Raw genomic sequence first — 21,482 nt, forward strand, 5'->3', positions numbered from 1 at the left:
TCCATACATCAAAGAAGCATCATTCTGATGAGCTTTCTTCAGAATAAGATTTTATACCTGATGATTTAATGCAGAAATTACATATACTTGTCACCATATGAACAGTTTTTGGAAATTCACTTTGATTCTCTGACAAGCTTACAGTTATTTCTTTCTGTTGAGTCTCTTCATTCTTCCTACTTAACTCTTCCACAGTGTTGCACAAAACACAGTTATATTCTCTGCTACTGCAACATGTATAACGATACCAGCACAAGTGAAGTGCTTTAGAAAGTTTTGATTTTGTAAATCTACTAGCTAAAAAGAAATTGTCAAAGAATTGTAGCCAATCATGGATGCAGGAGCAAAATAAATTAATAAAGGATACTGACTCAAAACATTAGGCAACTTGATGGACACACGAGCGGCTGACCTCAGTTTTATACAGGATACAGTAGGTGGGGAAGGGAAGTGGAAAAAATGATGCAGCCTTGGATGGAAGAAAGATTTTATCTAGCTCATATGATGCGCAGAAGAGATTACATTATACCTCTCACTTAACTCAGAGTGAGTGAAGTGAAGTTGCTCAGTCGTGTCCGATTCTTTGCAACCCCATGGACTGCAGCGTCCCAGGCTCCTCTGTCCACGGGATTTTCCAGGCAAGAGTACTAGAGTGGGTTACCACTTCCTTCTCCAGGGGATCTTCCCAGCTCAGAGATTGAAACCAGGTTTCCCGCATTGCGGGTGGACGCTTTACCCTCTAAGCCATGAGGGACTTACTCAAACCTGCAAAGAATTTAGCGTAGTTAATACTACAAGGAAAAAATCCTCTTGAAATGGGATATGCTAAGACAAGAGTAAAACAACAGGAGTCCAGAAGCTGAGGGATTTGGATAGAGGAAAAGAAACCACTTTCACTGGAAAACTAATATCAAGGATGACTATCACTTCTTGAGAAATAATTTAGCTTTGTGCTTGTTACTGATTGCTAAGACAGACGGCTGCTGCTACTGCTGCTAAGTCGCTTCAGTCGTGTCCGACTCTGTGCGACCCCATAGACAGCAGCCCACCAGGCTCCCCCGTCCCTGGGATTCTTCAGGCAAGAACACTGGAATGGAGTGCCATTGCCTTCTCCAATGCATGAAAGTGAAAAGTGAAAGTGAAGTCGCTCAGTCGTGTCTGACTCTTAGCGACCCCATGGACTGCAGCCCACCAGGCTCCTCTGTCCATGGGATTTTCCAGGCAAGAGTACTGGAGTGGTGTGCCACAGACCAGGCAGTTAATATGTAGACAGACAGGAAAAGTATCCATTCGTTCATTTTCTCAGGAGCTTTCTCGGCAGCTCAGTGTTAAATAATTCATCTGCCAATGCTAGAAGACACAGGAGATATAGGTTTGATCCCTGGGTTGGGAAGATCCCCTAGAGGAGGCTATGGCAACACACTCCAGTATTCTTGCCTGAAAAATCCCATGGACAGAGGAGCCTGATGGACTACAGTTCACAGGGTTGCAAAGAGTTGGATATGACTGAACAACTGAGCACACACACTCATTTGTTCACTCATTCATTCATTCATGGGATATACTGTTTCTGCCTTCAAAAGGCTTGAAGCAGAGACGGTGGTAGTAACAACAGATACACACAGCCTTAAACACCATAGAAATGTGTAAAGACCTCCAAAACAAAAGGTAAGATAACTAAATTATCTAAGGGTGGGATTACAAGGGACAGTTTGAGAGATAAGGTAACATTTGAGCTCAGCCTTAATATTTATTTATTTGGTTGCAGTGCATGGTCTTAGCTGGCCCAGGGCATGTGGGATCTTTGTCTCCCGACCAGGGATCGAACCTACATCCCCTCCATTGAAAGGCAGGTTCTTAACTACTAGACCACCAGGGAAGTCCCTGAGCTTAGCCTTGAAAAAGAATATAACAAATAAAAGCAAAGGGGGCAGATGAGGAAGCCTGTGTAAAGACCCACACTAGTCAGAGAGGAGCAGGACCAGAGAGTGTCCATGGTATCACATGGCTGGGAAGGCGTGCAGGACAAAGGTGAAGGACATGCTCAGATGAAGGACAAAGCCTTCATCTGAGCATGGGGCCAGCCTGGGAGGGCTCCTGGGTCTTCAGTGCCATGCTCAAGAGTGTAGTAAAGACAGTGAAAGTAAAGAAACCACCAGAAAGGAAATGCAGGTTATTAGAAAGTATCTCAATGTTTAAAAGAACAAAAGCTACAAGAAGATGACAGATACAGTTCTAGACTTCAGAGGGGTCCTTCAAATAGCAGACATGTTTGGGATCAGATGCTGTTTTTTTTTTTTTTTTAATTTTATTTTATTTTTAAACTTTACATAATTGTATTATAGTTTTGCCAAATATCAAAATGAATCCGCCACAGGCATACATGTGTTCCCCATCCTGAACCCTCCTCCCTCCTCCCTCCCCACACCATCCCTCTGGGTCGTCCCAGTGCACCAGCCCCAAGCATCCAGTATCGCGCATCGAACCTGGACTGGCAACTCGTTTCTTACATGATATTCTACATGTTTCAATGTCACTCTCCCAAATCTTCCCACCCTCTCCCTCTCCCTCTCCCACAGAGTCCATAAGACTGTTCTATACATCAGTGTCTCTTTTGCTGTCTCGTATACCAGGTTATTGTTACCATCTTTCTAAATTCCATATATATGCGTTAGTATACTGTATTTATGTTTTTCCTTCTGGCTTACTTCACTCTGTATAATAGGCTCCAGTTTCATCCACCTCATTAGAACTGATTCAAATGTATTCTTTTTAATGGCTGAGTAATACTCCATTGTGTATATGTACCACAGCTTTCTTATCCATTCATCTGATGATGGACATCTAGGTTGCTTCCATGTCCTGGCTATTATAAACAGTGCTGCGATGAACATTGGGGTACACGTGTCTCTTTCCCTTCTGGTTTCCTCAGTGTGTATGCCCAGCAGTGGGATTGCTGGATCATAAGGCAGTTCTATTTCCAGTTTTTTAAGGAATCTCCACACTGTTCTCCATAGTGGCTGTACTAGTTTGCATTCCCACCAACAGTGTAAGAGGGTTCCCTTTTCTCCACACCCTCTCCAGCACTTATTATTTGTAGACTTTTGGATCGCAGCCATTCTGACGTGTGAAATGGTACCTCAGAGTGGTTTTGATTTGCATTTCTCTGACAATGAGTGATGTTGAGCATCTTTTCATGTGTTTGTTAGCCATCTGTATGTCTTCTTTGGAAAAATGTCTATTTAGTTCTTTGGCCCATTTTTTGATTGGGTCATTTATTTTTCTGGAGTTGAGCTGTAGGAGTTGCTTGTATATTTTTGAGATTAGTTGTTTGTCAGTTGCTTCATTTGCTATTATTTTCTCCCATTCTGAAGGCTGTATTTTCACCTTGCTAATAGTTTCCTTTGATGTGCAGAAGCTTTTAAGGTTAATTAGGTCCCATTTGTTTATTTTTGCTTTTATTTCCAATATTCTGGGAGGTGGGTCATAGAGGATCCTGCTGTGATGTATGTCAGAGAGTGTTTTGCCTATGTTCTTCTCTAGGAGTTTTATAGTTTCTGGTCTTACGTTTAGATCTTTAATCCATTTTGAGTTTATTTTTGTGTATGGTGTTAGAAAGTGGTCTAGTTTCATTCTTTTACACGTGGTTGACCAGATTTCCCAGCACCACTTGTTAAAGAGATTGTCTTTAATCCATTGTATATTCTTGCCTCCTTTGTCAAAGATAAGGTGTCCATATGTGCGTGGATTTATCAGATGCTGTTTTTATCCCACTTTTCAAGGAATATTCTAGGGTGTATAGGATGGCCAAATTACTTATCCAGGTCCACACTCTGTTACTGGAAGAGAGGAAAATATGACACAGCTCTGGGTGGGGCACAGGATTTTCCTGAACATCCACTGAGGGCAGAAATCACAGGATAAATGTCTCAGGAACATTAAAGAAATAGAAAATTTAGCTCTTTTAATCAAAAAGCTAAAAACTGAGGTAGAAGGATGACAGAAATACCACAAAAGACTAAACTCATTAGGAAAGATGGTATTGATGTGTACATATTTCTTTACACAACAGAACTGACAGCTTTCTGAAAAGTGCACATTTCTGTAAAACAAATTTTTAAAAATACCTTACTGGGGACTTCCCTGGTGATCCAGTGGTTAAGACCCCGAGCTCCCAAAGTAGGGGGCCTGGGTTCAATCCCTGTCAGGGAACTAGATCCCACATTCCACAACTAAGAGTTGGCATGCACCAACGAAAGATCCCACCTGCCACAACTAAGACTCAGCACAGCCAAATAAATACATTTTTTAAAAAGTCTTTCTTAAAAAATGAAATGCATTCTGTAAGAGAATTTATTAATTTTTATTAACTGATAGTATGGATAATTTATACACTTTATAATAACCCTCTGATCAGTTTCTGGTTTGCATGATAATTAAATTAACTCTTAAAAGAGACATAGCTATCCTATAAATGGAGGGAAACAAAGCTAATATCGAAAAATGTTGCCCAAATCAATGTGAACTTATCACAACCACTCTGGGTATTAAAAATAGAAAATAATGTGGCCTTCTGCTAAGCCACGATGGTCTTACTTCCTGATCCCTTAAACCTGTCTTCTGTTCTACCTCACTGGAAGATGGGAAGCAAAGTTCCCTGGTTCAACCCAGAGCAAGCTCTGTCCTCTATGTAACTTGGTTACATGGGTCACTGGGCTTGTTCAAGTGAACACAACATGTTTGACAAGATAAATCCTCTGAAGATGGGAAATACGACTCTTATCCGCTACTAATGAGTCTACCAAAGTTTTAATGGACAGAGCTTCTAAGCAGAGTGATTCTGGGCTTACACTATAAGACGGTCTAGCAATAAATAGGATGATGGAGAGACATCCCAGTGGGGGTCTTTCCAGGATTCAGTAGGTACGTTCAATATGTAAAGGAGGAAAACCCTGCTATGTGACTCCAACTGGCTCCTATAGAGGATGAACCTTATTAGACTATAGAGTTTCTCAAAGATGCTGAAGACTCCTCAGTTCAGTTCAGTCGTGTCTGACTCTTTGCGACCCCATGGACTGTAGCACGCCAGGCCTCCCTGTCCATTGCCAACTCCTGGAGTTTACTCAAACTTGTGTTCATTGAGTCGGTGATGCCATACAACCATCTCATCCTCTGTCGTCCCCTTCTCCTCCTGCCTTCAATCTTTCCCAGCATCAGGGTCTTTTCTAATGAGTCAGTTCTTCGCATCGGGTGGCTGAAGTATTGGCGTTTCAGCTTCAGCATCAGTCCTTCCAATGAACACCCAGGACTGGTCTCCTTTAGGATGGACTGGTTGGATCTCTTTGCAGTCCAAGGGACTCTTAAGAATCTTCTCCAACACCACAGTTCAAAAGCATCAATTCTTCGGTGCTCAGCTTTCTTTATAGTCCTACTCTCACATCCATACATGACTACCAGAAAAACCATAGATTTGAGAAGATTCCTCAATCAGAATCAAATCATGACTATTAAAAGTAAGTACTCTGAGTGCCCAGTTGCTAAGTCGTGTCCAGCTCTTTGAGACCCCATGGAATGTAACCCACCAGGCTCCTCTGTCCATGGAATCCTCCAGGCAAGAATACTGGAGTGGGTTGCCATGCTTGCCTATAGGTCATCTTCCAGACCCAGGGATTGAACCTGTATCTCTTTCATCTCCTGCATCGGCAGGCAGGTTCCTTACTACTCAGCTACCTGGGAAGCTAAGTATTCCCCAGCCAACTCCAAACCGGATGAGCCAGCATCTGAATTTAATTTTAACAAAAATTGAGATGGTTCTTACGTACCCTTAAGATAACCATGGGCTTAAAGGAAGTAACCTCAGATGGCCCTTTGATTTCAATGAGCGCCTCAGTTGTTTCTAGATGTGCTGTGATAGGCCTGAAGAAGAGCTGGGGGATAAGAGCTGGAAAGATCTGAACTGTTCTATATGACAGAGGGAGAAGAACATGAAATTCTGGAGACATGTGGTAGAAAGGAATTTGAAAGAACAGATGGGAGAAGAAAAGAAGAAGACACCAAGATGTCCGGAGGTTGAAGAATACTGGTAGAGTAGACACTATACGAGGGTTTCCCAGGTGGCACTAGTGGTAAAGACCCTGCCTGCCAATGCAGGAGATCATTCCATTCAGCGATTAGTAGCATACAGCCATGTGAGACGTTAAGATGACAACCGTAGAGTAAGCAAGGGCTTGTAAACACTCTGGCCCAGAGCAGAGACAGAACTCCAGTCAGCTGATTTATCTGTATTTTGTGAGCAACAACTACATTTTTTTTTTTGGCCACACTGCATGGCACGTGGGATCTTCATTCTCCGACCAGGGATTGAGCCCCATTGGAAGCACAGAGTCTTAACCACTGGACCACCAGAGAAGTCTCAACAATCACATATTAATCAATTTTAATGTGTTCATCCCAAATGTCCACACTTTAAAGAAGCAGAACCCTCTACTATAGCCCCTGTCAGAGTGTGGTGGATTTTTGAGTAAATTTTTCAACTCCTACACATTGTGTTTTCCAACTTAAAGAAAGCAATGTGTAATGCTAGACTTCTGTCTGAATATCAGCATCTCATATATCAGTAATTTCTACCTCTGCTGCCCAAATACAACTGAGTTAGGTCTTAACATTGTTTTAAACCAATAATGTGCAGGCTGACCTGGGGAGCCTTTCCAGGAGTGACAATGAGGAGAAGCCAATGGACTCTTCTGGGCTTCCTCCATCACCCTCCCCATTGCTCCAATTTCCTACAAATCAATTCCCCGAGGCAGTGGTTGGGTAGAGACACACAATCCATTGTTGTTTGGGGGAACAACACTTCCTGTCTTCTACTCTTCCTGTCTCACTTTATTTATCTTGTGTTAGCTCATCATTATTTTCAATGTTTGGAAACTTTAAAAGAGCCATTTATAAAGAGAACCATTACTTATCAAATAAACAAGTATTACACTCTTGCTGCTACCCTCCCTCTGAACCGTCTCAGTGACATTTAAGGAGCTTCCCAGAGGGCTTCCCTGGTGGCTCAGGAGGTGAAGAATCCGCCTGCCAATGCAAGAGACCCGGTTTGATCCCTGGGTCAGGAAGAACCCCTGGAGAAGGGAATGGCTACCCACTCTAGCATTCTTGCCTGGAGAATCCACATGGACACAGGGGCTTGGTGGGCTACAGTCCATGGGGTTGCAGAGTCAGACACAACTGAAAGACTAACACATTCAGTCATTCTACTCCCCAGAGGCAAGCACCAAACCCAGTTTCATTTTTGCAAGTCATTTTGCCCTGTCCGTAGCAGTAAAAATTTTAAACTAAAAACCACCCCACAAATTCCCTGCTGTGATGGGAGGGGTGATTGTGGATGTAAGTATAACATTATTTTCTTTTTGCTTGCTTTTTTTTTTTCCAAGATCCCTCTGCTGAGTATATGATATAAATTCCTTCTGGACTTCCTTATCCCCAGCCATGACCCCATTGATGGAGATTTTGCATTTTCAGTTCAGGTTGTTCATGAAGGATATAATTCCAGACCATTTCCTGCTTGCCGCCCTCCATGTTTATGTTTGTGGGAGTATTTGGCATAGAAATCAGAAGCTTATTTACTGCCAATAAAATGGCTTCTACCATTATAAATATTCATTAAGCATGGTTAAGCATATAGATTTTAGTCACCTGTCTTTTTACTAAAGGACTGAATAGTACGGGTATATTTGAAACAGCAGAACACTTTCTAATTTAGCATAAATTAAGACAAAGTACAAGGCTACAACACTGGGTTGTTTATAAAGTCTTCCAAAACTGCATTGCCTTTTATTTAAATAATTATGTAGCAATTTGTGGCATCTTTATTAAAAGTAATTACATTTTGGCAATATTTCTTTTGAGAAGTTGCTCAACTGTTATTTATGGATGTGATTCAATAACAAAAGGGAGTAAGTCATTCTAGTTTATTTCTGAATAATGCAGTTTCTGTGCAGCACTAAGTATCATGCATGATATTCATCAACTTTTATTCACTAAATATATCTGTATTTTATTATATTACTTGTACTGTTTGACAGTGTTTGTTCTTAAGGACTCAAATGTTTCTTACCCATCCCATTGATTTTGTTAATTAAGGCTGCTATAGCAAATTATTGGACTTCCCTGGTGGCTCAGATGGTAAAGCGTCTGTCTACAATGCAGGAGACCTGGGTTCAATTCCTGGGTCCGGAAGATCCCCTGGAGAAGGAAATGGCAAATTATTATAGACCAGGTGGCTTTGACAACAAACATTTACATCTCTGGTTCTGGAGGCTGGGAAGTCCCAGATCAAGGTGCTGGCTGGTTTGGTGTCTAGTGAGACCTCTCTTCCTGGCTTCTTGCTGTGTCCTCACACGGCAGAAAAAAAAAGTGAGTGTTAGTCGTTCCGTCATTCCAAGTCTTTGTGACCCCATAGACTGTAGCCCTCCAGGCTCTTCTGTCCATGGAATTCTCCAGGCATGAATACTGGAGTGGGTAGCCATTCCCTTCTCCAGGGGATCTTCCCGCCCCAGAGATGGAAAGAGAAACAAATCAAAAAGATCACCTCTCCTCTGTATCTTTTCACAAGGGCACTAATTCCATTAATGAGGGCTCCATCCTCATGACCTAATTGCCACCAAAACTCCCATCTCCAAATGCCATTGCATTGGGGATTACTCAACATATGGATCCTGGGGCGACATAAACATTCAGCCCATAGCACATTGTTACAATTTTTTAAATGGACCAAGGGGTGGGAGGAAAAGTTCTAGTGTTTCACCCTCTGATGTGAGCAGGGGTTAGAACAAAGACCTAGATGAACAGTTTGTAAGATTATGAGTGGGAACCAGGAGGAAGTCTCTATATAATGGAACCCAAACCCAGGCACTGTTAGGAGAGAAAATGCAGATTCTCTTCTTGCCCAAGAACATACTGATAGTTGAGGTGGGTGGTGGCTGGGTGTGAGAGGGAGGGGAGCAGATGACAAGAGGCTGGGATTGGCAGGGGCCGGCGGGGGGGGGGGGCGGGGGGGAGGCGGGTTTCTGCTTCCTACGTGTGAAACAGGAGAGAGTTTAAGAACGACTTTGATCTTTAGTACCTTTTCTACTTCTTTTAAGTCAAGAGTTCTCTACTAGGGGACGGGGACAAACGTCCCAAGTATGTGGGGAAAATTTTCACATTGCAGTTAGAAGCCCAGCCCCTGCCCACCAGAGTTCCTCAATCCAATCTCCAGGGCTGTGAATTCTGAAAAACCTCCTTCAATAATTTGCATTTGCAATATTGATTGAAAATGAATGCTCTATGTTGCTAAATTAATATTCCTTTAGTTGTACAAGCATTTGAAAATCTCAAAAGACAGGAAACCCTTCCTGAGCTGGACTCTGGGAAGGAACAGTGGAGTTATGACCCCTCTCCCAGTTAGCTATGTTCCAGAGGGTGCAGAAGAGGCCCAAATTACAATAGGTAAACAACCCCTCAGCAAAGCCCCCTGATGCGGAGGACAATTACGGTCCCCTGGCATTTTCCTGTAGGAGACACTCCACTGCCAATTAGGGCTTCAGTGATGACACGGTGTCAGTATTGCTATTAGCTGGTGCAACACAGAGGTTTAAATACTGGTGCCAGAGAAGCACGAACACCCAAATTAGTGCACCCTACTGTCCCGGTAAAAAATTAGATAGGGAACAAATTGCGGCATGTCAGTGTCCTAACCATCAACTAGGCCTTCACAGTGCTTTGCATCTAGTAGACATTCAACAAGATAGCTTAGATTTTTGTTGAATAGATGTTGTGTTTCTCATGGCATAGCTTCCTTTATCCTTGGGCACTGTTTTTAAAAAATAACTGTTTATTTATGTTTGGCTGTGCTGGGTCTTCACTGCTGTGCAGACGTATCTCTCGTTGCAGTGAGCGGGGACTACTCTCGAGTTGCGGTGCACGGGCTTCTCATTGCAGTGGCTTCTCTTAATGCAGAACACAGGCTCTAGGTGCATGGGCTTCAGCAGTTGTGGTGCATGGGCTCAGTAGTTGTATAGTTCCCAGGCCCTAGAGAACAGGCTCAGAGGTTGAGGTGCACAGACTTAGTTGCTCCATGGCATATGGGATCTTCTCAGACCACAGATCAAACCCGTGTCTCCTGCACTGGCCAGGTGCATTCTTTACCACTGAGCTCCAGGGAAGTCCTTATCCTTGAGCTATTTTGATACTTAAAATAATGTTTCATTAAACTGAATCTTTCTGGCCCTTAATTGCTCCAAGATGCCATCCAGTATTGATTATCCATCAAGAGGATTCAGTCTTTCTTAAGTATCAGGGTGGGACAGAAGAACGTGATTTGATAGCTGAGGGAGTACCATAGAGAAACCTGATCTACTGACAAAGTACGCACCATCTTCCTGGTTCCTCCACCTTGGGGCTCTGAACTCCCAGGATGTTCAAAGATAGCTCTGATAATAAGTTGTTTGGCACACAAAAAAATTAACTCATGTCCTACTCAAGATGGGAGGTTTTAAACTTGTGACTGAAAAACAACCCGACCATTTTGTAATGAAAGTTTTTACATGCATGTCACCCAAACATGTCTACGTGTTTAAGCTCATTTTGTAAACCCCTATTCCTAAGTCTACATTTTCCTAGACTTTAAAGAAAAGTAGGAGGTATTCTAGTTAAAATGTGAAGGTAAACATTCTTTACAGACTCCCAAAGTATTTGAAGTAATGGAATGTTGGGGTCTGGTCATTTATTTATTTAACTGGGTAAATGGATGACCATTCCCCCTGCTAAATATTTGTTAAAAGTACATTCCTCATGAAAACAGTAAAAAATATTTAAAATTATCACTGAAGTAGCTTGAGTAAATATGAAGTTGCTCAGTCATCTCCAACTGTGTGTGACCCTGTGCACTGTAGCCCTGCAGGCTTCTCTGTCCGTGGGATTCTCCAGACAAGAAGGCTGGAGTGGGTTGCCATGCTCTCCTCCAGGGGATCTTCCTGACCCAGGGACTGAACCCAGGACTCCCTCATTGCAGGCAGATTCTCCACTGTCTGAACCACCAGGGATCTTAATATAAATTTATGTGGATGTAAGAATATATAATCTTTTCACAGTCTAGATATGACTACTAGAACTTAAATGTTAAGAATGGAAATAAGTTTGTGGGAGCATTCAAATCTGTACAGCTATACATTTGCTATAGATCAGCAAATGGAAATGAACTGCTTTTAGAACAAGAGTGTTTAAGCCACCTCTTAATATATCGTAAGTCTTGTCTTCAGAACCATATTATTTGTATTTATTTATCTTTTTATGACAAGGGGAAAAAGTCTGAAGTCAAGCTGTAAATCTAACACCTTCTGCTTATTCTGGGTCCCTGCATAAAGGTAAAACTTATTTCCCTTTGTTTATCATGCATGTTTATAGTATTAGCATTTTTGTTTTCCTTAAAAGTAACTGGAGCACCATATTAATAGCTTCATTAAAGGTTTTTGGCTTTGTCTCTTTTTAGAAAATAGAACAAAGCAAAACGAGAACAGAAATTTTGCCTTCCTGAAGAAACTTGTCCAAAAAATACATTTGATTAAGAAAAGAGGATTCCTTGGGTAAGAAGAGAGGATTCCTTGGGTTCTGCTGCACTAATATTTTTGAGTAAGAAATACTGTAAATATTTTATGTTTTTAACTTTTGATTTTGTATTGGTATATAGCCAATTAACAGACAATGTTGTGATAGCTTCATGTGAACAGTGAAGGGACTCAGCCATACATACACATGTAGCCCTTCTCCCACGAGCTCCCTTCCCATCCAGGCTGCCATATAACACTGAGCAGAGTTCCCTGTGCTATGCAGTAGGTTCTTGTCGCTTATCCACTTTAAATATAGGATTGTGTATCTGTCCATCTCCCAATCCCTAACTATCCCTTCCCCACATCCATCCCTCTGACAACCACAAGCTCTTTCTTGAGTGTCATACTGAATGAAGTCAGTCAGACAGAGAAGGAGAAATATTGTATGACATCCCTAATATGTGGAATTTAAAAAGAAATGATACAAATGAACTTACTTACAAAACAGAAACAGACTCACAGACTTGGAGAAATGCTATAAATATTTTAAATTAAAATGTCAAATTTTTTTTTTGGCTGTGCCAAGTGGCTTGCAGGATCTAAGTTCCCCAAACAGGAAGTGAACTCCAGCAGTGAAAGCACCAAGTCCTAACACTCAACCTCCATTTCCCCAAAATGTCAAATTTTTGACATTCAAAAGTTTTGAAGTCTAAATACTCCTAATATTTAAAAAGATGAATTTCAAGTGGTTAATTCATTTATAATCATATAGATAAGCTATGTATTATATATAATTACAAACCAATTACCATCCTATTCCAACTTTTGGTTCAAAGGAAAGCCAGGGCTGAATTTCCAAAAGCAGCGCCTTAGATGAAACTAAGAAAAATTATTAAACATAACAAGACTGCAACTAAGTTTTGAAATTACCAACAGTGTTGTTACTTATACAGAACAGTTTTTTTTAGAGGCCTGTCATGACAACATTCTCAAGTTTGATAATTCATGTTGAGAAAATATATGGATATTTATATCATGACAAGAGTTTCTGTGTTATCCTCTTTTTCTTGGAAAATGAAATTAACAGGTCTTTAGTAGCATCATCTCCTGTGTAAGGAGAGGGCCTGGTTAGCACCTTAGGATAATTCTCCAACCATGAAGATTTGCAAAAGTGTTCCAATCACACCTACCCATGAAAAGTACAAATTATGAGAAACAAGACCTTTGATACTACTGAAGTATAAGCGAACACTGTAAATTCCAGCTGTGCATCATTTCATCATCATACATTATTTCATTTGAGTTTCATGTGACTCGGTGACACTGGATTTTCACCCTCATGTTACAGATGAAGAAATAAAAAAGTTTCCGAGAGGAAATATAGAAAGAAGTCTCCAGTGTTTAATAGCCTGGAAGTTTACACTTAATTTCAGTTTCACAACTGTTTCATTTATTTATTTATCTATTTTTTCCAACAGAAAGCATTTGTTCAGCAACTAGGAAAATAAATAAATAAAAGGTTCTATGAGATCAAGTGACTCATTTGAGGTTACACATTTAGTAAGATGCGGGGTTAGAACTTGAACCCAGTTGTGAGGTACTTTGTGAAATCCTTCAGCTGGAACTCTTTCACGAGAGCAGCAGTTCAAACTCATGTCTTTGGGGCTTTCTGACCTTAGTCTGGAGCACAGCCACCTCTGGAACCTGCTGCAGAAGGAAGTCACATGACCTGATGGGCAGGAAAGATGGACGGGGGTGGGGCCCTGGATCGGTGATGACACATTCATTCGCACCTGCCTCCACCCTGTCTGCCCATCTTACCACCTCCAGGGCACCTCCCACGTCAAAGCCCTGAGGAGGGTGTTGTGGGGACACCCAGGTATGGGAAACATGGGTCCTGATGTCACCAAGAGAAGCCACTGAACCCAGCTGCACAGGATCCCAGGAAGCCCAGTTTACAGCACATCTTTAAGGAGGCGCTATGGCGGCCTCTTGGTCCCTGGAAGGCCCTGCTGGACCGTCATCCAATCACTACTCAGCAGAGGCCTGAGTGACAGAATTCTGACAGCCAACACAGTACTGGGGGAGGCAGCTTAATTACAGTCCTTCCCCGCGCCCAGGATAAGAGGCTCCCAGGAGGGCGCCCAGCCCAACTCTTCAGCCTCACTGTCTCCTTCTGGCCACCTTGGGGAGCCCAGAACCATCTAGCTGCCACTGTTCTTACTGCTTCCCTGTGTTTCCAATAAAATCCTACGTGCAGCAAGGGGAAATTTTACTTTGTTTTTAGTGTTTAGTTGATAAGTGGTGTCCTGACACTTTGCGACCCCATGGACTCCTGTCCACCAGGCTCCTCTGTCCATGGAATTTTCCAGGCAAGAATACTGGAGTGGGTTGCCATTTCCTCCTCCAGGGGATCTTCCCAACCCAGGGATTGAACTGGAGTCTCCTGCATTTGACAGGCAGATTCTTTACCACTGAGACACCTGGGAAGCCAGAAATGTTCAAATTCTGTTTTATTATTAAAATGATATAAATGACATTTTTTTTTAGATTGTGGATTTTCTTTTTAAAAGAAAGCCTCTGGAATAGAACTGATTTAAAAACGAGAATGGAGGTTCGCTTATATCACTGGGATATCTGCTATGTGAGTCCTGCCTGGAAGGCCCTGCTCCTCGTGGCCCCAGCAGACTCCCCACACTCGTCCTCTAAGCAACAAGGAAGTATGCGGAACGGCCTGTTTCCTCCAGGCAGATGGCTCCTTGCTTCTCAAACAGATGACTGCAAAATCCGTAGGATATTTTAAGACTGAGCAGATAAGATGCATCAACTTGTCTGCTTAGGAGAGCTGAGTGAACAGCCTCTGACACCTGGAACCTGAGCCCCACTCTGTTCCACGTGCAGGAAGGGATGCTCACTTCAATCTGAAATGCCCATGGGTGTGGTATGTGTTAGGACCACTTCTCTCTCCTCCTTTGCTTTCTTAGATCACTGAGCTGAGCCCCCTGCTCTGAAGCTGCTGGAATTCTTTCAGGAGGATGAGGAAGTCAGGCTGCCTGCCTGCTAGGGACCTACCTACAATTTTGTTTGGGGGGGTGGGGTGCTGCACCAGGTCTTAGTTGAGGCATGTGGTATCTAGTTCCCTGACCTGGGAATGAACCCAGGCCCCTGCATTGGGAACCCAGAGTCTTAGCCCATTGGACCACCAGGGAAGTCCTGAGACCTACGTACATTCTTAATGCCTGGCCTGGCAGAACTGAGATGGTGGAAATTCAAATGAGCAATTCAAACTAGTTCTACTGTTGAGGTTTCTTCAAGAGAAAGATAAATGGTTAATTTTTGATGATTTTGTAAAAATCATATGAATATGATGTTTATATGTACTGGTTTTGGGTACGATTCATTGCTGTGAGTATGGTGTCCCCTCATTCCTTGACTCAAGAGGTATTTGCCAGATTATCCGGTATGCAAGGCATCCTGCTAGGAAAATTCGTTCCCATCAGTCACATAAGAAACTGTCTTCTTTTTTGCTGTCTTCCCAAGGGCTAGAATAGATCCTGGGATACAGAGGATCCTAACACATTTTAATGAATGAATTACACACTGAGACAGGGGTACCTGCACTCCCCCTCACCGGGAGCTCCTACAGTGACGAACATCATTAATAAAGACCTTGCCCTTTGACAGTCTCTACTGCCAACTAGTTCTTTTCTAGAGCTAGAATGAGATGGGCTCCACAGGAAGGACACTGCCTCACAGTAAATTAGTTAACTCACCACTAATTGAAGTTAATTAGTTAACTTCACTGAACACTGACCACCTATGGTGCCCAACTCCTCCGATACAACTGGGCTGCTCGAAGACATATATGTCCCTGTTTTCAAAGAGTTTCTGTACAAAACTTAACAGTTTCCACCAAGCAATAAAGTACTGAACCCTTTCACAACCTAAGACAACTGAACACAACCCCAGGAAGAAAGGGAAGGACTCTACATGCAGTAATGAGGCCAAGGAGGTGGTCAGCACAGAGGAGAATGCAAGAGAGGCCAGAAGACTGGGCGATTAAGAAGACAGAAGTCGCAAATCAGGCCTTGAAGCCCAGGTGGAGAAGGGAAGAAAGAGCAGAACGGGAATACAGGCGTGTCTGTGGTGTGTGTGTGTGTGTGTGTGTGTGTGTGTGTGTGTGCAGTGTGTGTGGTGTGTGTGTGGTATATATGTGTGTCTGTGGTGTGGTGTGTGGTGTGGTGTGTGTGTGGTATATATGTGTGTCTCTGGTGTGGTGTGTGGTGTGGTGTGTGTGGTGTATGTGTGTGCAGTGTGTGTGGTGTGTGTGTGTGTGGTGTGTGGTATGTGTGCGGTGTATGTGTGTGGTATGTGGTGTGTATGTGTGTGGTGTGTGTGTGTGGTATGTGGTGTGTATGTGTGTGGTGTGTGTGGTATGTGGTGTGTGTGATGTATGTGTGTGCAGTGTGTGTGTGTGGTGTGTGTGTGTATGTGGTGTGTGTGGTATGTGGTGTGTGTGTGCAGTGTGTGTGGTGTGTGCGGTGTGTGTGGTGTGGTATGTGTGTGTGGTGTGTGTATGTGTGTGGTGTGTGTGTGGTGTGTGGTGTGTGTGTATGTGGTGTGTGGTGTGTGTGGGTGTGTGGTGTGTGTGCAATGTGTGTGTGTGCAGTGTGTGTGTGTGTGTTGTGTGTATGTGTGGTGTGTGTGTGTGTGGTGTGTGTGTGTGTGTGTGTGGTGTGTGTGTATGTGTGTGCAGTGTGTGCGGTGTGTGTGGTGTGGTGTGTGTGTGTGGTGTGTGTGGTGTTTGTATGTGTGTGGTGTGTGTGTGGTGTATGTGTGTGTGTGGTGTGTGGTGTATGTGTGTGTGGTGTGTGTGTGTGTGGTGTGTGTATGTGGTGTGTGTGTGTGTCGTGTGTGGTGTATGTGTGTGTGTGGTGTGTGTGTCTGTGGTGTGTGTGTGTGTGCGGTGTGGTGTGTGTTTGTGTGTGTATATTGGGAGTGAGAGAGGATGGGAGGGTGAAAGAGGCATACAGAGCGCACAGGCACACCAGGAGCTCACTCTGTCCACCACAATTTGAGTCAACTGAATAAATATTTACTGAGTTCATGCTGTGTGCCAAGCATTGTGACAGGTACAAGGGACACAATGGTTAACAGGACTGATATGGTCCCTGATATGGTCCCTGGCTCCCGGGCTAGCGGAAGATATAGACAAGTAAACGGATAATTACAATACAATACAATAAGTGTTATGATAGGGAAAAGTCCAGGTGTCATGAGAAGGAACGGAGAAGGGACCCAACCCAGATGGGAGGGTCAGGAAAATTTCCTGGACGTTTCCTAAGAAGGTGGTCAAGCTGACACGTGAAGCTAAGGTAGGAATTAGTCAGGTGTAACTGGGCATGTAGGTGATACAGCACTTAACCCAGAAGAGCAGGTGTGATGGGCCACGGGGATCTGAAGTGGGCTGGGTTTGCAGGACAGCAAGAGGAGGAATGCTGAGAGATGGGCCAAGGACAGAAGCACTGGTTGGGTAAGCAGTCTCGGGTACTTTGCATTAAGAAGTCTGGACTTTATCCTAAGAGCGAAGGGAGTCACTGAAGAATTTAAGGGAATGAAACAAACACATTTTCATTTTGGGTAGATAACCATCTGACATGTGGGATGGTCCTTAGAGGAGAAATGGGCAATAAGAACAGAATAACATGTAGCTTGCTTCTTCATGGTCCAACCTAGCCCAGTGTAAGAACTAAATGAATATTTCATGAGTGAATGAATGAACTGATCAACACAGCAGTCAATCGCTTGGCTCAGGATTGAGAACAGGGGACTTGAGATAGAGGATAATGCTACCTGGGAGTCTGTAAGGGTCAGAGTGAATACACATCAGAACACTGACACGTCTTCAATCTTGAATCTCATCAGACAAATGATAACAACAATGATCATTTTGAGTTGGTGCTTAAATTCCCCTGATGCTTGGTCCCACATTATATCTGCTCTTTACGTGTCACTACATATCATATAGGGGCTTCCCTGGTGGCTCAGCTGGTAAAGAATCTGCCTGCAATGCACGAGACACTGGTTCTATTCCTGGGTTGGGAAGATCCCCTGGAGAAGGGATAGACTACCCACACCAGTATTCTTGGTCTTCCCTCACGGCTCAGATGGTAAAGAATCTGCCTGCAATGTAGGAGACCTGGGTTTGATTCCTGGGTTGGGAAGATCCCCTGGAGGAGGGCATGGCAACCCACTCCTGTATTCCTGCCTGGAGAATCCCTGTGGACAGAGGAGCCTGGTGAGCTACAGTCCATGGGGGTCGCAAAGAGTCAGACATGACTGAGCACAACAACACACTTGATGTACACTTCTCTTTCAGCTGACCTTCAGGAGCTGCGGTGGGTTTTTCAGGCCGGGGTATTTCTAAGTCATCTATCGTAAAAAGAAGTTAGTGCAACCTGCATGACAGTGAAGTTGTGGTTTATTTGAAATTGAATGTAGACAAAAAAGAAGCAGCCAGCATTGTTCAAACTTCAGGCAGGTAACTCTCCACCTTGTCACCTGGATACCGTGGCACACAGGGAGGCTGTTAAGAGTTCATCCCCTCTTGCTGTCCCCAAGGTGGGGAATGGCAGCAGAACTAGGCAGAAGAAAAAGAATGTCACTGAAGGCCACAGGGGTCGGTGAGGTGGCTCGGAAACCACGAACAGCCCTTTAGGGACACAGTCTACTCTAAAACCCAGGTCCCCTAAGTTCAGCGCCTCTTCCACAACTCCACCCTGTCCAGTTAATTAGGACAGTCCAAGATCTTAGAAAGGAATGACTTGTGTGAGGTTAGAGTTAGAGGTCTTCTCATAATTCTGTGATTGTAGCTGACAGCCTGGAGCGAGATAACCTTCTAGAAAGAGAAGGCAAAACGGAAATGGGGGCTGGAGAGGGCGAGATGTTCCGGATCTGGCTGTCTGGAAGTGTGGGGGAGGGGTAGTAGAGAAAAGCCTGGTGAATCATGACACACGTGGATCCAATGTTGTTGTTGTTTAGTCGCTCAGTCGCGTCCCACTCTTTTTTGACTCCATGGACTCTAGCCTGCCAGGCTCCTCTGTCCATGGGAGTTCCCAGGCAAGAATACTGGAGTGGGTTGCCATTGCCTCCTCCAGGGGATCTTCCTAAACCAGGGATCGAACCTGTGTCTCCTGCACTGGCAGGCGGATTCTTTAGCACTGAGCCACCAGGGAAGCCCATATGGATTCCCGTACATTAAACCAAAAACAAGGAGAAGAAAGAGCGGAAGGTGAAGAACAGGCCTGGGAGCAGGTTTCTGAAGAAGGGCTAGGGAACCAGCTCTACAGAAAGCATTTCGTGTCACACAGGCTCAGGAGAGTGAGGCAGGTCTGGGCTCCTCATTACTTTAAGATCAAAGAGAACAGGCAGAAAGTTACTGTGTTTTTAGATACTTCAGACACTCAAACGCTCCTCCTCACAGCCTTGTTTCCATCATCCCCTTCCTTCTCCTGCCAATGCACCTACACACGTACACCTCTGGCCCACTGCAACCCCGGGCTTTGCTTTTTCCTGCAGAGTATTTCCACACCAAGGTAGCATCACTGACCCAGGAACTTCATGAACACAAGAACTTCCTTATGAACTGAAATTTTCAGCTTGTGGCCTTGGTGGCTCACATTTCTAAATCACCTAGCTATTCAATATTTCCTAAAATAGTACAAAGACTCTGAGGGGGAGTCTGTTTCATTTTTATGACGAACGAAAGCTTGAATGAATTCTCGTTTATTTTCTATCATCACAGAATTAGATTTCAGCAGCTGGGTCTAATCTATCAATCTAACCGATCAATCACAACAAAAGGCCATTTTCAGTTTCTCCAGAAAATTCCAATGCAAACAGTACTGAAATAAGTTGACTAAATAATTCATCCTCTCCAGGGATCACGCACCAGTGAAACCTCAGCGAGAGTTCACTGTCGCAGGCACCTTATACAATCTACACACCTGTAATACCAGGCTTGGCCACCTAAGCCCACCACCAGAGTCTCTTTATCGAGATTGAAATCTGGGAGTCTTCTGAGCTCCAGTACACTCCACCATCTACACTGTTTAATCGAGCCCTTTACTACAAATGGTTTTAGGCTCTAATGCAAGACAGGAATTTGAAGCATGCATTTGAGTATTTAATGGCGTTAATTTCTGGTGCACACAAACATCAGCTTCACTCAACAATCCAATAATCTTGCAAAATAAAGAAAATATGTCAGAAAATGAAATGCAGCATGGAATTCTCCAGGACTGCAAGCAAAGCAGGTCCCAGATTCCGCAGCCCAACAGAATAGCCGCCTATTTACAGATACTTAAAGTCAAAGAGTCACCTATTTACAGACCCTTAAAGATATGAAAATAAATCAAGAAAAGAAAAAGGATGAGAGTGCTTTCAGGTGAAAGAATTGTTCTAATTTTTTTTTTTTTTTACAATTAAACATGTTTACTGCCTCAAGTTCTCAAACATGTCCCAAGTTAATCTGAAATGTAACACATCTGATGTTAGAAATGAAATACAATCCTTGTTGTTGTTGTTTTAACCAGCAGGCATCAATTGAAACAAATCCTACCTGGAAATATGGATGGTCTCTTTTTTGGGCGCCTCAGGTGAATGGGTTCCAAGTTTCTAAAGTTTCTTTGAAGTCTTGCTTTAATATCATTTCCTATGAGTAATTCAGGTGGCAGGCTGCTCCGTCTTGATTTATAATCATTTTGTGATGAATTTAGTTTGTTCTTCGTCCTGGAATATAAATTGCTGTCATCAACCGCCATGGTAGGAAATACATTTGATTTTCCTGGCAAAAAATTCTGAAAAGCCAAACCCGGGCGCAGCCGCCTCTGTCTCCACCCCAGACTCAGGAGTTCTCATGCTTTGCCCCGCACTTGTTTGGGAAGCTTAGCAAGTTGATAGGCGTGGACTTGAACAGGTGTAGAATTACTAAGCAGCCCCTCCTATCCACAGTAAAGAGCACAGGGGAGGAGAGATCTAAAAAATCATTAGGTGCAGGAGGCTGAGGAATGCCAACAGCTGTGGCACACGGGTAATAAAAGGGGCCAGATGAGTGCCGAGCGTGATCTCTGTTTTATTGGTGCGACGCCATAAAGCAACCACAACTTACTCTTTCAGAATGAATACCTATGCAAATCACAAGCCTAATTATTACTGTTTTCTGAAACTCTTGGAGATTTTTTTTTTATAGAAGTTTTTGGGAAACAGTTTTACATTCCCTCCTACCTTTTTGTTTCACACGACACAGGCAGAGCAAACGTCTATCTTTACGACATTCCTTATCTGGCGGGCAGTGGACTGGAAGTGGGCTGGACGGAGATGACAGATGGCTGGGATGAGCAGGAAGGACCCCGGGGTGGGCGTGCATGAGCAGCAGTGCCGCCGGGAACCCAGTGCAGCCCCCCACCCTTGCCTCCCCTCCTGCGCTCTACCTGGAAGATGGCTTCTGGGAAAGGTCAGCTGTCTGACAAGGTGAAGTCAGAGGTCTAGCCAGTGAGCTGTGACCTACCACAGATGGCACCCTCCACTCAGCCAGTGGAAAGGACCCTGAGGTCTCTGCCGGGATCCCGCCTGGCTCGCAACTAACGTGGCCAACTGGTTTGGTGGTCTGAGAAAAAGCAGCATTCACCAGATTCCAGCTCGACCTGTCCCATGCTTGCTTTCTCTCTCTTCCGGACTTTGCATTCATACATCCTTTGTTCCCTTCCCCCTTGCTCCATTTATGTGGAAAGGCTCTGCCCTCTTTTCTCTGACTCTGCAGAACTCATAGTTCTACCATTTATCCTCTCATGTCCCAGGGCTGGGTCTCCTCTCCCCTGCTCCTCCTGGGTC

General features: G+C 43.7%; 2 protein-coding genes and 1 long non-coding RNA gene across 4 annotated transcripts in view; 1 reads left to right on the forward strand and 2 right to left on the reverse strand.

The window, feature by feature from the left end:
* Positions 1-3,847: 3,847 nt before the first annotated feature.
* Positions 3,848-20,301, reverse strand: LOC133258334 (histidine-rich glycoprotein-like). Of its 2 annotated transcripts, none has more exons than XR_009739962.1 (2): positions 20,212-20,301; positions 3,848-8,247 (listed from the first exon to the last, which is right to left on the reverse strand). XR_009739962.1 is itself a non-coding variant. In XM_061434817.1 (2 exons), the coding sequence occupies exon 2, from the start codon at positions 16,697-16,699 to the stop codon at positions 15,608-15,610; it is 1,092 nt and encodes a 363-aa protein (XP_061290801.1). In that variant the 5' UTR covers positions 16,700-18,231; positions 20,212-20,301; the 3' UTR covers positions 12,705-15,607. The 2 variants fall into 2 exon arrangements, 1 of the variants encoding a protein (XP_061290801.1); XM_061434817.1 differs by lacking the exon at positions 3,848-8,247 and adding an exon at positions 12,705-18,231.
* Positions 8,247-11,770, forward strand: LOC133258341 (uncharacterized). Its single transcript, XR_009739976.1, has 4 exons — positions 8,247-8,602; positions 10,288-10,409; positions 11,343-11,408; positions 11,534-11,770. It is a non-coding gene; the product is annotated as an uncharacterized LOC133258341 (long non-coding RNA).
* LOC133258337 (spidroin-1-like) overlaps positions 20,294-21,482 on the reverse strand; it is a 99,765-nt gene continuing 98,576 nt past the window's right edge. The window contains exon 2 of the mRNA XM_061434827.1: positions 20,294-20,381. Coding sequence (XP_061290811.1) covers positions 20,365-20,381 — 17 coding nt within the window. The 3' untranslated portion in view covers positions 20,294-20,364. The remainder of the gene's footprint in view (positions 20,382-21,482) is intronic.

Source organism: Bos javanicus, chromosome 12, assembly GCF_032452875.1.
Source record: "Bos javanicus breed banteng chromosome 12, ARS-OSU_banteng_1.0, whole genome shotgun sequence".
Lineage (NCBI taxonomy): Eukaryota > Metazoa > Chordata > Mammalia > Artiodactyla > Bovidae > Bos > Bos javanicus.

Excerpts from the sequence above, each read along its gene's own strand:
- LOC133258334 (XM_061434817.1), bottom strand. The coding sequence starts at position 16,699 with ATGAACTCAGTAAATATTTATTCAGTTGACTCAAATTGTGGTGGACAG.